The sequence below is a fragment of the Capricornis sumatraensis genome, chromosome 8 (genome assembly GCF_032405125.1).
Source record: "Capricornis sumatraensis isolate serow.1 chromosome 8, serow.2, whole genome shotgun sequence".
Taxonomy (NCBI): domain Eukaryota; kingdom Metazoa; phylum Chordata; class Mammalia; order Artiodactyla; family Bovidae; genus Capricornis; species Capricornis sumatraensis.
The window spans coordinates 78,172,060-78,184,767 of record NC_091076.1 but is presented as its reverse complement, the minus strand read 5'-3'; the positions used below and the strand labels follow the sequence as shown (position 1 = coordinate 78,184,767).

Below are 12,708 nucleotides of genomic sequence, written 5' to 3'. Positions count from 1 at the left end.
TGCATAATTAACCATTACCAGGCTCATGAACAAAGGACAGGAGAGTCTCAGGATCTCTTCCACCACTTGCTGGCCTTGTATAACCTAGGCTCAGGGATCAAAATCCCACCCTACTCAGCCTGCCTGCCGTTTTCCTCTGGGTTGCTGTGAGCATCAAAAGAGCATAAAGATGTGACTATGTTCCTTCCCTGCGATCCTTCAGGACCTCTTCCTCTGCACCCGCAGGCATCACATCCCCGGCCTGGAACCTATTATGCAAATATTTCATTCAGTCTAAGGATATCTGTTCAGTCCAGGGGCGAGTTCTCCTGACGTCGATCCGAGGAGTGGATATACAGTTTGGCAGCCCCACCCGGCGACGACCCGGGATAGAAGAAGAAGGAGGGGAGCCCTCGGTTCGCAAAAGGAGCAGCCCCAAACAGGCCGATGAACTGCTGTCTCCGCACTCGGCTTCTGCGCCCGTCCAGTGACCCAGGGTCCAACCTCTCCTCCTCCTTACCAGTGATAAAAAACAAAACAAAACAAAACTCTGCTCCCGGGGGACCCCTCTCAGCACCCTGAGTCGACAGCCCAGGTACCGGTGCCGGGGTGTGGAGAGTTAACTCCAACCGCTTCTCTGCAGATTCCGGGGGCTGAGTCGCCTGGAGCACCTTCCATTGGCCGTCGAGCCGGCTCGGCGTTGATTGGCTGCGGCTCTCGGCTACGCCTCTCCAAGGCTTCTCATTGGGCGCTGCTTTCCATGATCGGAGTGTGGTGGCCTCCGTAGGCTAACCGGGGGTGAAGCTGCTGCGGGCTCCGGCAGATGCCTGGGGGCGCTCATTCTCTGCTGAGTCTTGACTTCCTTCCCCGTTTCAGACCTCGCTGCTGTCCCGGGGACGCCACCGGATCTTCTCCTGGTCCTCTCCCTCCTTCATCTGCTGATTTTCTTTTCCCTTCCTCCTCCGCAGGCGTCTCCCCACTCCGCTTTTCTCTCACCTACTCCGGACCCCCGTGTCTGGCCATCCTAAGCATCCCACCTGCTGTCCTCTTGACTTCTGCCCCTCCTTGACCTCGAATCCCTTAATTAACAAGTCCCTGCCATAGCCTTCTCGCCAGACTCTCCTAAACTCATATTTCTTTCTACCATCTCCTGACTCCCAAATTCCAGCTAACCCTTGACCTCTTGATATCTGACCCTGACACTCTATAGATTCCAGACCTCTAAATTTCTACCTGCTGCAGCCTGAACCGCTGGAACTGAGGCTCTCCCCAGGATATTCTGACCTCATTTCTGAAGTTAATTTTAACTTTCTTACCCCTGGGCCAATTCCTGCTACTGCTGTCCCACCATGGACTTCTTGATGAGTGGCCTGGCAGCCTGCGGGGCCTGTTTGTTCACCAATCCCCTGGAGGTGGTGAAGACCAGGATGCAGCTGCAGGGAGAACTGCGGGCCCCCGGCACCTACCAACGGCACTACCGAAACGTCTTCCATGCCTTCATCACCATCGGCAAGGTGGACGGCCTGGCGGCTCTGCAGAAGGGCCTGGCCCCTGCCCTCTTATACCAGTTTCTGATGAACGGAATCCGGCTGGGCACCTACGGGCTGGTGGAAGCTGGGGGTTACCTGCATACAGCTGAAGGCACACTCAGCCCTGTTCGCAGCGCCGCAGCTGGGGCCTTGGCTGGGGTCATGGGAGCCTACTTGGGGAGCCCCATTTACATGGTGAGAAGAAGGGTCTTGCCTGGGGCCTTCCAGGAAGATCCTTGGTGCAGGGTGGGTGCCTGGGCCTTCACTGAGGCTAGAAATGGATTTGTGTAGGGGAAGATGAGCGGTTTGATTAATATACTTCAACGAGTCTGGGGATTGGGGAAGGTCCTGGGCATCACAGAATTACCATCCTGTAGTCTGCCTCTTTGAGTTATCTGGTATAGGTGAAGGGTCAGGAGCCTGAGGCCCAGAAAAGGAAATGACTAGCTCAAGGTCACACAGCTGCTTATTGCTAGGACCAGTCCAGTCCTTGCTTGGCTTCCTTGGTGGCTCAGTAGTAAAGAATTCACTTCCAATGCAGGAGATGCGAGTTTGATCCTTGGGTTGGGAAGATCCCCTGGAGAAGGAAATGGCAACCCACTCCAGTATTCTTGCCTGGGAAATCTCATGGACAGAGGAGCCTGGCGGGCTATAGTCCATGGGGTCGCAAAAGAATCAGACACTACTGAAAGTGACTAAACAAGAACAAGGCCCTGCTTAGCACTCTTTCTGGAAAGACACTGTGAGGCAGTGAGGTCTGTAGAAGGAAAGGTAATCTGGTCTCCCTCCCAGGTTATGAGATTCAGGGACAGTGATCTCTCCAAAGCCAGCTGGGAGGCCAGAGAGCAAGTTTTGCAGAGGACCCCTCAACCTGCCCCAGAGTCTGATGTTGGAGCCTGGTCATGGTAGTGGCTGAAGATCCTGTCTGCCAGTCTGAGAATAGGAGGTGGCATGAGAGGCTGGACACCAGGTCTCCCCTAACTTGGACAGTCTTAGGAAATGTTGCCATTTTCCATCCCCCACCCCTACCCGAAGGGAGGGAGGATGTAGAGGGGTGGGGGTGCCTCGCAGTGCTAGGAGATCCATCCCCCGGGATTGGAGCCAAGGGACACAGTCTCATGACCAATTTGTTAAGTAGGAACAACAATAATTATCAGATTAGAAGGATATTCTTTGCTGAACACCCTAGAGAAAGTGTGAAGGGGTCAGGCATTTGGGTTTCTGAGGTGGGAGGCTGACCTCTGAGCCATAGGCTGTAATACTCTGTCTTCCCCAGGTGAAGACACACCTCCAAGCACAGGCAGCCACAGAAATCGCTGTGGGGCACCAGTATAATCATCAGGTGAGGGTTTTCCCATCCCCGGCTTGAGTCCCTGCCCATTCTCTCCCTTCTTCCCCCAGCTTTCTGCCTGTACCCAGCAGCTCCAACCCAGCCACAGATCTGCCCAGCCCATCAATTCAGCCCTACTCCACCCCTGGAATCCACCCAAACCCTCTTTGCCCTATGTTCCCAGTTCCTCTAGTCTTCTGCACCTGTTTCTCCTGCCCCATCCTCCTGTCCTGCTAATGTCCTCACTTGCATACGCCCTGCCCTGTTCTGGGATGGCGAGGGAGAAAAGGATAGGTTGGTCGATAACTGAGGGCCACATTCATGCTTGAAGCCCACATGGAACTGGTTGTCTAGACATTGGGGTGCCTGTGATGGACCCATCCTTGTCACTGTTAGGAGGTAGCAGCCCCTGATGCTTGAGTGACTGAACCCTGCCCCCATGGTCTTTCCCCCGGCCCCCACCAGGGCATGTTTCAGGCACTAACCAAGATTGGCCAGAAACATGGTCTGGTGGGGTTGTGGCGTGGGGCCCTGGGCGGCCTGCCCCGAGTTATCGTCGGTTCCTCCACCCAGCTGTGCACCTTCTCCTCCACCAAGGACCTCATGACCCAGTGGGAGGTACTGCCTGGGGAAGGGGTGGGGCCACCCTGGGAATGTGGGTGGGGGTGGGGGGGGCAAGCTGAAGCGGGCTCAGCTTGAAGTGGGACAGTGCCAACATTCAATGTGAGGGGGTAGCAGGTAGTCTTGGAGGGTCACTGTCTCTTTCTAACCTTCCCACAGTTCTCTTGTCCCTTCCACCCAGGTGTGCCTGAGTCCTCAGAGCCTTGAGCTCTTGCTCCTTCAGTGTTATCACCGGTGGAGTGGAAGCTCCCTGAGTTACCGGCTCCCTCCTGTATCCCCAGTGCAGGGCCTGGCCTTTCTGTGGGGTTGAACGATTGGCTGACAGAGCTCTCCCTCCCTCCCCCATTAGATATTTCCACCCCAGAGCTGGAAGGTGGCTCTGGCGGCCGCCATGGTGAGTGGCATCGCGGTGGTCCTGGCCATGACACCCTTTGACGTGGTCAGCACCAGGCTGTACAACCAGCCCACAGATGCTCAGGGCAAGGTAAGGGAGTGCCCTGGGGTGTGGGCAGGCTGGGAAAGCTGGGGGATGGGGGAAAGCAGACTGTGGGTGGAGGTAGGAACCCTAAAATGCAGCCTACTGAGGTGAGGCTCCTGGTGGGTTCTGACAAACTCCTTCTCTCTGCTCTTCCTCTCCCACCTCTCAGGGCCTCATGTACCGGGGGTTACTGGATGCTCTGCTGCAGACGGCTCGGACAGAGGGCATTTTTGGCATGTACAAGGGAATAGGTGCCTCCTACTTCCGCCTAGGCCCCCACACCATCCTTTCCCTCTTCTTCTGGGACCAGCTGCGCATGGTCTACTACACGTACACCAAGTAACGACAGCCGCTTTTCCCCACTCCAGCAAATCAGCACTCCTTGGACTCTTCCGACTCCATTTTTTATTATCGGGAGACTTCTGACCAGATGGCCTTTCATCATCCGAGGGGGACCACCAACACCACTCCCCATTTGATTTCTCAGGATTGAATCACTACAAGGGATAGTTTCCCTCCCTTTCTTGGGTGTTGCTTTAAACCTTCCCTGCCTGTACTCCTGCACATTTCACACTGCTCTCTCAGGGCTGAACCCATCACTCCAAAGTGTGTTTCCTCCCTTTCTCCACTCCTGGCCTTGGGTCCCTTCTGATCCCATGTATAATTTTAACTTCACCCGTCCAAGACCAAAGGGAACTGGGGGGACCCAGGTGTTCTGTTAGATTTCAAAGGCACAGAGATTATATTGGTTATAAAGCAAGTTTATTTCTGCAGAGAGGAGGTGTCTTGTGTTTATGCACTGGAAAGGAATTAGGGGAATGTATCCAACCCTTTGTTCCCCTTGCAGAACAGAAGCCCCAGGTCTTCAGAAGCATTATGCAGCATTTCAGCATCCTTACTGGGGACCAAAGATGTTGGGATCGTGAAGGGTCAGACTGGTCACAAGCTGTTCAAAGTCGCCCAGGCTCCAGGGAGGAATTGACAGATTTTCCGGGCCAAGAGATGACCTATTCTCAGGGCTTGGGGGTGGGGAACAGATAGAGAACATCATCTAGGCCTTGAAGCTCCCATTTCCCCAGAAGACCTGGTTATCTGTGACCCCAAACTCGTGGCTCACTCCCACTTCCTTGGAGGGCCCCAACAGCCAGTCTCCCTACTCTGCCCCTCCAAGCCTAATTCCCCTGGGGACCCAATCATTATCCACGTGCCCTTTCTGTCCTTACGGGGGCTGATTGAAGGTGAGCAGGAGATCAGTCTGGTACTGGGGCAGCCGCAGCAAAGCCTGATGCAGTGTCACATACTTGGCTACCTAAAGGGATCAGAGTCCGGATGCTTACCTGATTCCCCAGCGCCACCCCCTTAACCCCTCCAGGACGTCTCACACTTCTCTGACCCTCACCTGCTGATTTTCTTTAGCTACCTGCTGTTGGCCAGAGAGGATCCAGGCTTCTTGACAGCAGCCCCTCAGGGCCAGGTTCTCCAAAACGAGGGGCTGCACAGTCTCCACTTGCACAGCCCTAGCCTCTTGCACCCCGCCAACATCTTCAAAGTGGTACCTGGAGTTAAGGGAGCAGGGTCAGGGAGGGGCATTTGTGACTGCTCCTTTCAAGTATCTCTCAAATCCTAAGCTGCTCTCGCTTCCAGTGATAACATGTTGCCCTTGGAGTTCTCATTGCCGTGATTAACCGTCCAGCCACAGGCCCCGCCCACTCCTTCGGCTCCGGTCCTCCCATTGGCCAGCCGCGGGCCCGCCTCCCTCACCGGGCAGCCTCCTCGCCCTGCACGTGGGCCTGCAGCTCTAGAAGTTCGACTATCAGGCTCTGGTCTGTCACGCGATGGCAGAAAACTTCTTGATTGTCCGGGACCGGTCGGAGGTCGCTGGAAAGAGGCGAGGTAGACCCTGGTTGACCCCGGTTTCTTCCCGCAACCCACCTGGTCAAATTCCTTTGGTGCCTGGGCCGTCTCACCTTACGTCAATGGCCCCCGGAGGGAGAGTGGCGGAGAAGGCGCCCCCGAACAGTGGGTAGTCTCGCGTGGGCTCCATGGGCCTGAGACTAGAGTATAGTCATTAAAGATTTAAAAGAAACCCACATGGGGCCACGTGCCATCGCTTCCCTGCCTTTCTCTGCAGCCGTGGCCACCTCCAGGTCGCCCTTGGCTTCCGACTCTTTAAGATTTGGCCCCGCCCCGCGGTCGCGCTGGCCAATTGGCGCCCGCGTCTTGGGGGCGGTGCCCCAGCGGAGCTGCTCCCGGAAGCCAAGCCTCGGGAGGGCTCGGGGCGGGACCGCGGCGTCCGCTAGGAGCTAAGACCTTGGTTTAGGACTTGTGACGCCCACTTGGTCACTAGCCCACGCCCATAGGCCTCCTCGTTTTAAAGGGGTCGCACTTGCTAAGAATGTCCCTTGAGAACCTCCTTAAGGGCCGTTACACATCCAAAGGACCGACATCTTTGTGGGGTCCCCTGAGGTGTGTGGAGGGGGGATAGTTTCAGGGTCTCCACATATCACTCTCAGGGCCTCTTGACAGGGAACGGACTGCCAACCGGATGCAGGGAATTAGGGAAACAATGGGGCCAGGTGTGGGGGGACCAGGTTAGGATTCAGGCATCACGCCTTCCTGAAAGCAAGACCCAACCTGGGGATTATATTTCTAATCCTCTCAAATCTTCCCTTGGGAGCTGAGGTGAGGCGAAGGGATGGAGGTGTGGGAAGGAGGCGGTCCCCATCCCTCACACACAGACACACCTGGACGGAAGCACGGAATAAACTCTGTTGTTTTTCTTTTATAGATTTTTAGAGTGTTCTTAAAATTTCAGCTCAGGTGTATCCTCCCAGCTAATTGATTCATTTATCTTTGAGTCCCAGCACCTGGCAGAGTGTTTAGAGCATAACAGACATGTATTGTTGAGTGATTGAATAAACCCAAGAGGGTGAATTTTGGCACCCAGGGGACCACCCATACCCTCAGTGGCTCTAGATGTCATCTACTTGCCACCCAAAAACTGAGCTAGAGTATTCTCATCCTGAGGCCATCCCACCTACTAGGTTCCAAGTGCCATCCATCATACTTCTGGACCCTAATAATTTTGTAACACTGAGGCCAAGGGGCACATATTCTTTGATTCCCTCATCTTACCAGGCCTTAAGCAAAGGGCTGGATATACAAAGGCTGTTTAGGACCCAGCCCTTACCCCACCAGGAATTTATAAAGAACAGTGGAGCACACTTTGACCATTTTTTTTTTTAATTTTTACTTATTTATTTGGCAGTGCTGGGTCTTAGTTGTGGCATGCAGGATCTTTAGTTGTGGCATGTGGAATCTACTGACAGTTCCCTGATTCAGGATCAAACCTGGGATCCCTGCATTGGGAACTTGGAATCTTATCCACTGGACCACCAGGGAAGATCCCTTGAGTCTTTCTCTTTTTTTAAGATTTGTTTGGTTTTTGCTGTACTGGGTCTTCATTGCTGCCTACGGTCTTTCTTGTTGCTGAGCATAGGCTCTAGGCACGTGAGCTGTAGTAGTTGCAGTTCCCGGGCTCTAGAATGCAGGCTTAGTAGTTGTGGCACACCAGTGTATGTAGTTGCTCTGAGGCATTGTGGGAACTTCTGGAACTAGGAACCGAACCCAGGTCCCCTGCATTGGCAAGTGATTCTTAACTATTGGACCACCAGGGAAGCCCCACCTTGAGTCTTAAAAGTTGCCTCAGAGTTCACCAGGTGATGCTAGGGGTATTCTAGCCAAGGCGAACATCAGGAGCAAAGACTTGGAAATGAGAGGGCATGTTTTGGGGAATGTGAGCATATCAGCTTGGCAAGGGTGCCATGGCAGGGAGCTTTGAGGCTGGACTGTTGGTCACGTGCAAGGTGTTTATAGAACATGCTATGGAGCGTGGACTCCTCACTTATGACAGCCAGCATCAGACCTCTTTCTGAGCCTCATCAACTAAAACATTGTTAGGATTAAAGGCAGTATGGATGTAGTTGAATCTAAATCTGTTTCAGGCAAAGAGAGTGGACTGTTTGATCCATGAGGAATTAGAAAGAGGGAGGGGTGTGTTATAGAAGCCTGACGAAGAGGAGCAGTCCAGACAAGGGGAACCAAGGAAACCAAGCCGCAGGGTCAACCCTGCTGCCTCCCTCAGCATCTCTCTGTCCCTCCCTCCCCACTTCTACTGGCTTGCCCTCTGCGCTCTCCTCCCTGCTAGAGGTGATACTGACTCTGGCTGCTTTGTGAGCAGTCAAGTAGATAGGGAGTCCTTGGAAAGGGACCTGCAAGGACATAGAAGTTAACAGGGCCCCGGCACTAGGCACAAGGAGTGAGGGCCTATTAATGGGCCAGGAAGAGCTGAGACTAGACTACAGAGACTGAGGAAAATGCCCGCAACTTCCTCATTTTGGATCTATGGCATGTCAGGTGTCATGCTCTGCTATGACATGCTGGGGAGGCCTGGCCCTCCACAGTTCTGGAGCTCTGAAGGCACAGGTTAGGTGGGCTACAAGCAGTCCTCCAGGAAGCGACAGAGGTGCAGGGCTGCACGTCCTCTGGGAGTGGGGTGAAAGGAAGCCCTAACTTGGCAAGTTCCTGCTCTTGACTCTCCCTTATCCTTCACCTTTTTTCCTCTGTGTCTGTCACTAATGGGCTCCCCAACAGCTGATTCTTTCTACATGTTCAAGTGCAAACTTCCCAAGAGGCCAGATCTAATTAGGTCAGTTTTTTGCCATCCAATTTGAAAGTACCTCTTTGGCCAGCTGTCCTGCCTGGCCATTTCCCAGGCCAATACCCAGACACAGATAAGATCTCTTCTTTGTCCATCTGGCTGTGACTAGGATGACCGGTATCATGGGAGAGATCTCATTAGGCCACTTTTCTCAAGAGGGTGTGAACATATGTCCAGCTCCTGGCTCACCTGTTGAAGTAGGCCTGCAACTGATTGATTCTGTACCCCTGGGACATTCCTTCTTCCAGCGTTCTGCATGCATTTGATGCAGTTTTTTTTATTTTGGGCTCAGGTGTCCCCAGGCCCCCACCTCATCACCTTTAGGGGCACCAAGAGGTGGAAGTGATGGACTCGGATCAGAGAGATGACTCAATACCCAAAGTCAAGCATCGCTTTAGAGTAAGGGCAATGTATATTTCTACCAAGCAGGGGTTTTTAATGTTTTTGCTTCCATGCACCTCTTTGACATTTTGGTGAAGCCCTTGGAGCCCTACTCATAATAATGTTTTTATTATAATTTTTTAAATATTTGGCTGCAACACTCAGGATCTTTGATCTTTGTTTCAGTGCATGGGATCTTTAGGTGGAGCAAGCAGGATCTAGTTCCCTGACCAGGGATCAAACCCAGGCCCCCTGTGTTGGGAGTACAGAGTCTTAGCCACTGGACCATCAAGGAAGTTCCAAGTCAGCATATAATTTAGCCTTTTCATCTGCTTTGTTTTGCCAAGCCATTTCCTTGTCACCTTCCCTAGATGTGGTGTTTGGAAGTGGGGAGGGCTGTCTGTACTACTTAGGGAAAGGATCTAGGAGAGAGAGGAGTTCGCCTTGGTGTGAAGACAGGGTCAACAGAGCTAGGACTCAGTGGTAAGGAGAACAGGATGACTCCCTAGTCCCTTCTGTTGCCCTGGATACCTTCCCAGGGGCATCCCAGGATGCTCCAGTGACATGGGCAGTGGGAAGCCAGTTGGTTAGGCTGTGAGGTTAGTGATGCCATTCCTTCTCAGCCTCCTCTTTTTCTGCCAGTCCCTTCAATGTTCCCAGGCTCTCCTCACTCCTCCCAAATAACGTTGCCCACACATAGACCAGTGCCTCCCAAACCATCTCCATCTCTATCCCAGATCTCTTGTTGTTGTTGTTTTGGCTGTGCCACTCACGTGGCATGCAGGATCTTAGTTTCCTAACCAGGGGTCAAACCCACGCCCCCTGCAGTTGAAACATGTTTCTCCCCGACACCTCAAACTCAATAGTCCTAAGCAAAGCACATCATTTTTCTCCCATGCATGCACCATCTTCATCTATAGTTAATGAAGTTATTGCCTACCCAGTGGTCCAAGCAAAGAATCTGCACTTCATCATCAACTCCCCTATCTTTCCTTCACATCCAGTTCCTGGTGATTCTACACACCACCACCATCCTAGTCCTGAGCATCACTCTTTCTGCCTGGAGCATGCAAAGTGCCTGGAGCATGCAAAGTACCTGGAGCAAGTACCAGCCCATAATGGCTGGTACTCCTAGTGGGCTACTTACACAGGAAGGTCTTTCCTGAAGCCTGAGATAGGTCTCTAACCCAGACCCCACTACAGCAGTGCCCCAGACTCTACCTTCTGGCTTCGGGGATTTCTAAAATCCTCTCTTGTCTTCCTTTCCAGCTGGAGTGATCATGTCTTGCTCTTATACAACTCCTTTCAGGTGGTTTATAAATGCAGATTCCTTGACATGCTCTGTTAGGCCCTTAACTGTGCCTGTCCTGTTTTAATGTTCCAGACAGACTCATCTTTGTTCAGTTCCTTAACTCGCTTTACTGTTCGCCCCTGAGGCTTTGCAAGTATCTTTAGCTTTCACTCTCTCCCCACTCTTGTAACCAGATGCTGCTCATTCCTTATGTCTCAGTTAATCTGGGGAATCTTCCCCTGATCCTGAGAGTCTGGGCCACATCCCTTGCTGTGAGCTCCCACCTGTGCCCTGAGATTCCTCTAAAAGATATTTTATTAAAATTATTTGCCTCATGTCTGTCTCCCTCCATGTGTGCACCTGCCCAGGGAGGAGGCCCTTGACAATTTTCTTACCTGGGTGACAGGTGGGGCAGGACTCTCTCTTTCACACTCTCTGTCCATGTACCCACCAGCTGTTCCTCCAGCCTGACCAGGCAGACAAAGTTGTACAAAGCCACCCCTTCTGGGGGAAAACGGCCCATAGTGACTGGTGCTTCTAGTGGGCTAGTCACACAGGAAGGTCTTTCCTGAAGCCTGAGATAGGTCTCTAACCCAGGCCCCACCACAGCAGTGCCCCAGACTCTACCTTCTGGCTATCTGGTGCCCCCAAGTGTCTAACGACAGGCTGAAGATTTCTTTGATTTCTGCCCCAGCGTTCTGAATGCAGCACGTGCTGGAGAAATAAATACATCTTATGGTGGTTACCCCACGTCCAAGGTCAGGGGCAGTGGCCGAGAGTGCCAGGCTGCAATGGTGCAGGAACGGCCAAGAGGAGCTACCCCACGTCCGAGGCCAGGAGTGGCGGCCGGGAAGAGCAACCCCACATCCAAGGAGTGGTGGCTGCACGGGCGCAGGAGGGGCTAGAGGAGCTATTCCACGTTCAAGGTCAGGAGGGGGGGCGGTGAGGAGATAACCCTCGTCCAAGGTAAGGAACAGCGGCTGCACTTTGCTGGAGCAGCCGTGAAGAGATACCCTACGTCCAAGGTAAGAGAAACCCAAGTAAGACGGTAGGTGTTGCAAGAGGGCATCAGAGGGCAGACACACGGAAACCATAATCACAGAAAACTAGTCAATCTAAACACACTAGGACCACAGCCTTGTCTAACTCAATGAAACTAAGCCATGCCCGTGGGGCTACCCAAAACGGGTAGGTCATGGTGGAGAGGTCTGACAGAATGTGGTCCACTGGAGAAGGGAATGGCAAGCCACTTCAGTATTCTTGCCTTGAGAACCCTATGAACAGTATGAAAAGGCAAAATGATAGGATACTGAAAGAGGAACTCCCCAGGTCAGTAGGTGCCCAATATGCTACTGGAGACAACTGGAGAAATAACTCCAGAAAGAATGAAGGGATGGAGCCAAAGCAAAAACAATACCCAGTTGTTGATGTGACTGGTGATAGAAGCAAGGTCCGATGCTGTAAAGAGCAATATTGCATAGGAACCTGGAATGTCAGGTCCATGAATCAAGGCAAATTGGAAGTGGTCAAACAAGAGATGGCAAGAATGAATGTTGACATTCTAGGAATCAGTGAACTAAAATGGACTGGAATGGGTGAATTTAACTCAGATGACCATTATATCTACTACTGCAGACAGGAATCCCTCAGAAGAAATGGAGTCGCCATCATGGTCAACAAAAGAGTCCAAAATCCAGTACTTGGATGCAATCTCAAAAATGACAGAATGATCTCTGTTCGTTTCCAAGGCAAACCATTCAGTATCACAGTAATCCAAGTCTATGCCCCAACCAGTAACACTGAAGAAGCTGAAGTTGAATGGTTCCATGAAGACCTACAAGACCTTTTAGAACTAACACCAAAAAAAGATGTCCTTTTCATTATAGGAGACTGGAATGCAAAAGTAGGAAGTCAAGAAACACCTGGAGTAACAGGGAAATTTGGCCTTGGAATGTGGAATGAAGCAGGGCAAAGACTAATAGAGTTTTGCCAAGAGAACACACTGGTCATAGCAAACACCCTCTTCCAACAACACAAGAGAAGACTCTACACATGGATATCACCAGATGGTCAACACCGAAATCAGATTGCAGCCAAAGATGGAGAAGCTCTATACAGTCAATAAAAACAAGACCAGGAGCTGACTGTGGCTCAGATCATGAACTCCTTATTGCCAACTTCAGACTTAAATTGAAGAAAGTAGGGAAAACCACTAGACCATTCAGGTATGACCTAAATCAAATCCCTTATGATTATACAGTGGAAGTGAGAAATAGATTTAAGGGACTAGATCTGATAGATAGAGTGCCTGATGAACTATGGACTGAGGTTCGTGACATTGTACAGGAGACAGGGATCAAGACCATCCCCATGGAAAAG

At 52.1% G+C, this 12,708-nt stretch overlaps 2 protein-coding genes across 5 annotated transcripts; one reads left to right on the top strand and one right to left on the bottom strand.

Moving 5' to 3' along the window:
- The first annotated feature begins 1,002 nt into the window (after positions 1-1,002).
- On the top strand, positions 1,003-4,656 carry SLC25A35 (solute carrier family 25 member 35). Of its 3 annotated transcripts, XM_068977557.1 has the most exons (6): positions 1,003-1,703; positions 2,785-2,850; positions 3,304-3,456; positions 3,809-3,943; positions 4,107-4,188; positions 4,306-4,656. In XM_068977557.1, exons 1-6 carry the CDS (start codon positions 1,329-1,331, stop codon positions 4,428-4,430), a joined length of 936 nt encoding a protein of 311 aa, XP_068833658.1. In that variant the 5' UTR covers positions 1,003-1,328; the 3' UTR covers positions 4,431-4,656. The 3 variants fall into 3 exon arrangements, with proteins under 3 accessions (XP_068833658.1, XP_068833659.1, XP_068833660.1); XM_068977558.1 differs by having other exon boundaries at positions 4,107-4,414; XM_068977559.1 differs by lacking the exon at positions 2,785-2,850 and having other exon boundaries at positions 4,107-4,414.
- A 72-nt stretch (positions 4,657-4,728) lies between these two features.
- Positions 4,729-6,082, bottom strand: RANGRF (RAN guanine nucleotide release factor). 2 transcript variants are annotated; one of them, XM_068977560.1, is made up of 5 exons: positions 5,905-6,082; positions 5,699-5,815; positions 5,337-5,493; positions 5,161-5,246; positions 4,729-4,956 (listed from the first exon to the last, which is right to left on the bottom strand). In XM_068977560.1, the coding sequence occupies exons 1-5, from the start codon at positions 5,979-5,981 to the stop codon at positions 4,833-4,835; spliced, it is 561 nt and encodes a 186-aa protein (XP_068833661.1). In that variant the 5' UTR covers positions 5,982-6,082; the 3' UTR covers positions 4,729-4,832. The 2 variants fall into 2 exon arrangements, with proteins under 2 accessions (XP_068833661.1, XP_068833662.1); XM_068977561.1 differs by having other exon boundaries at positions 5,358-5,493.
- Between the last annotated feature and the right edge of the window lie 6,626 nt (positions 6,083-12,708).

Excerpts from the sequence above, each read along its gene's own strand:
- SLC25A35 (XM_068977557.1), top strand. The coding sequence starts at position 1,329 with ATGGACTTCTTGATGAGTGGCCTGGCAGCCTGCGGGGCCTGTTTGTTC. Across the intron at positions 1,704-2,784 it reads TGGGGAGCCCCATTTACATG|GTGAAGACACACCTCCAAGC; the intron begins GTGAGAAGAAGG and ends TGTCTTCCCCAG. Across the intron at positions 4,189-4,305 it reads TGGCATGTACAAGGGAATAG|CAAATCAGCACTCCTTGGAC; the intron begins GTGCCTCCTACT and ends TCCCCACTCCAG.
- RANGRF (XM_068977560.1), bottom strand. The coding sequence starts at position 5,981 with ATGGAGCCCACGCGAGACTACCCACTGTTCGGGGGCGCCTTCTCCGCC. Across the intron at positions 5,494-5,698 it reads CAGGGCGAGGAGGCTGCCCG|GTACCACTTTGAAGATGTTG; the intron begins GTGAGGGAGGCG and ends CCTTAACTCCAG. Across the intron at positions 4,957-5,160 it reads CTCACCTTCAATCAGCCCCC|CCCTGAGAATAGGTCATCTC; the intron begins GTAAGGACAGAA and ends CCCACCCCCAAG.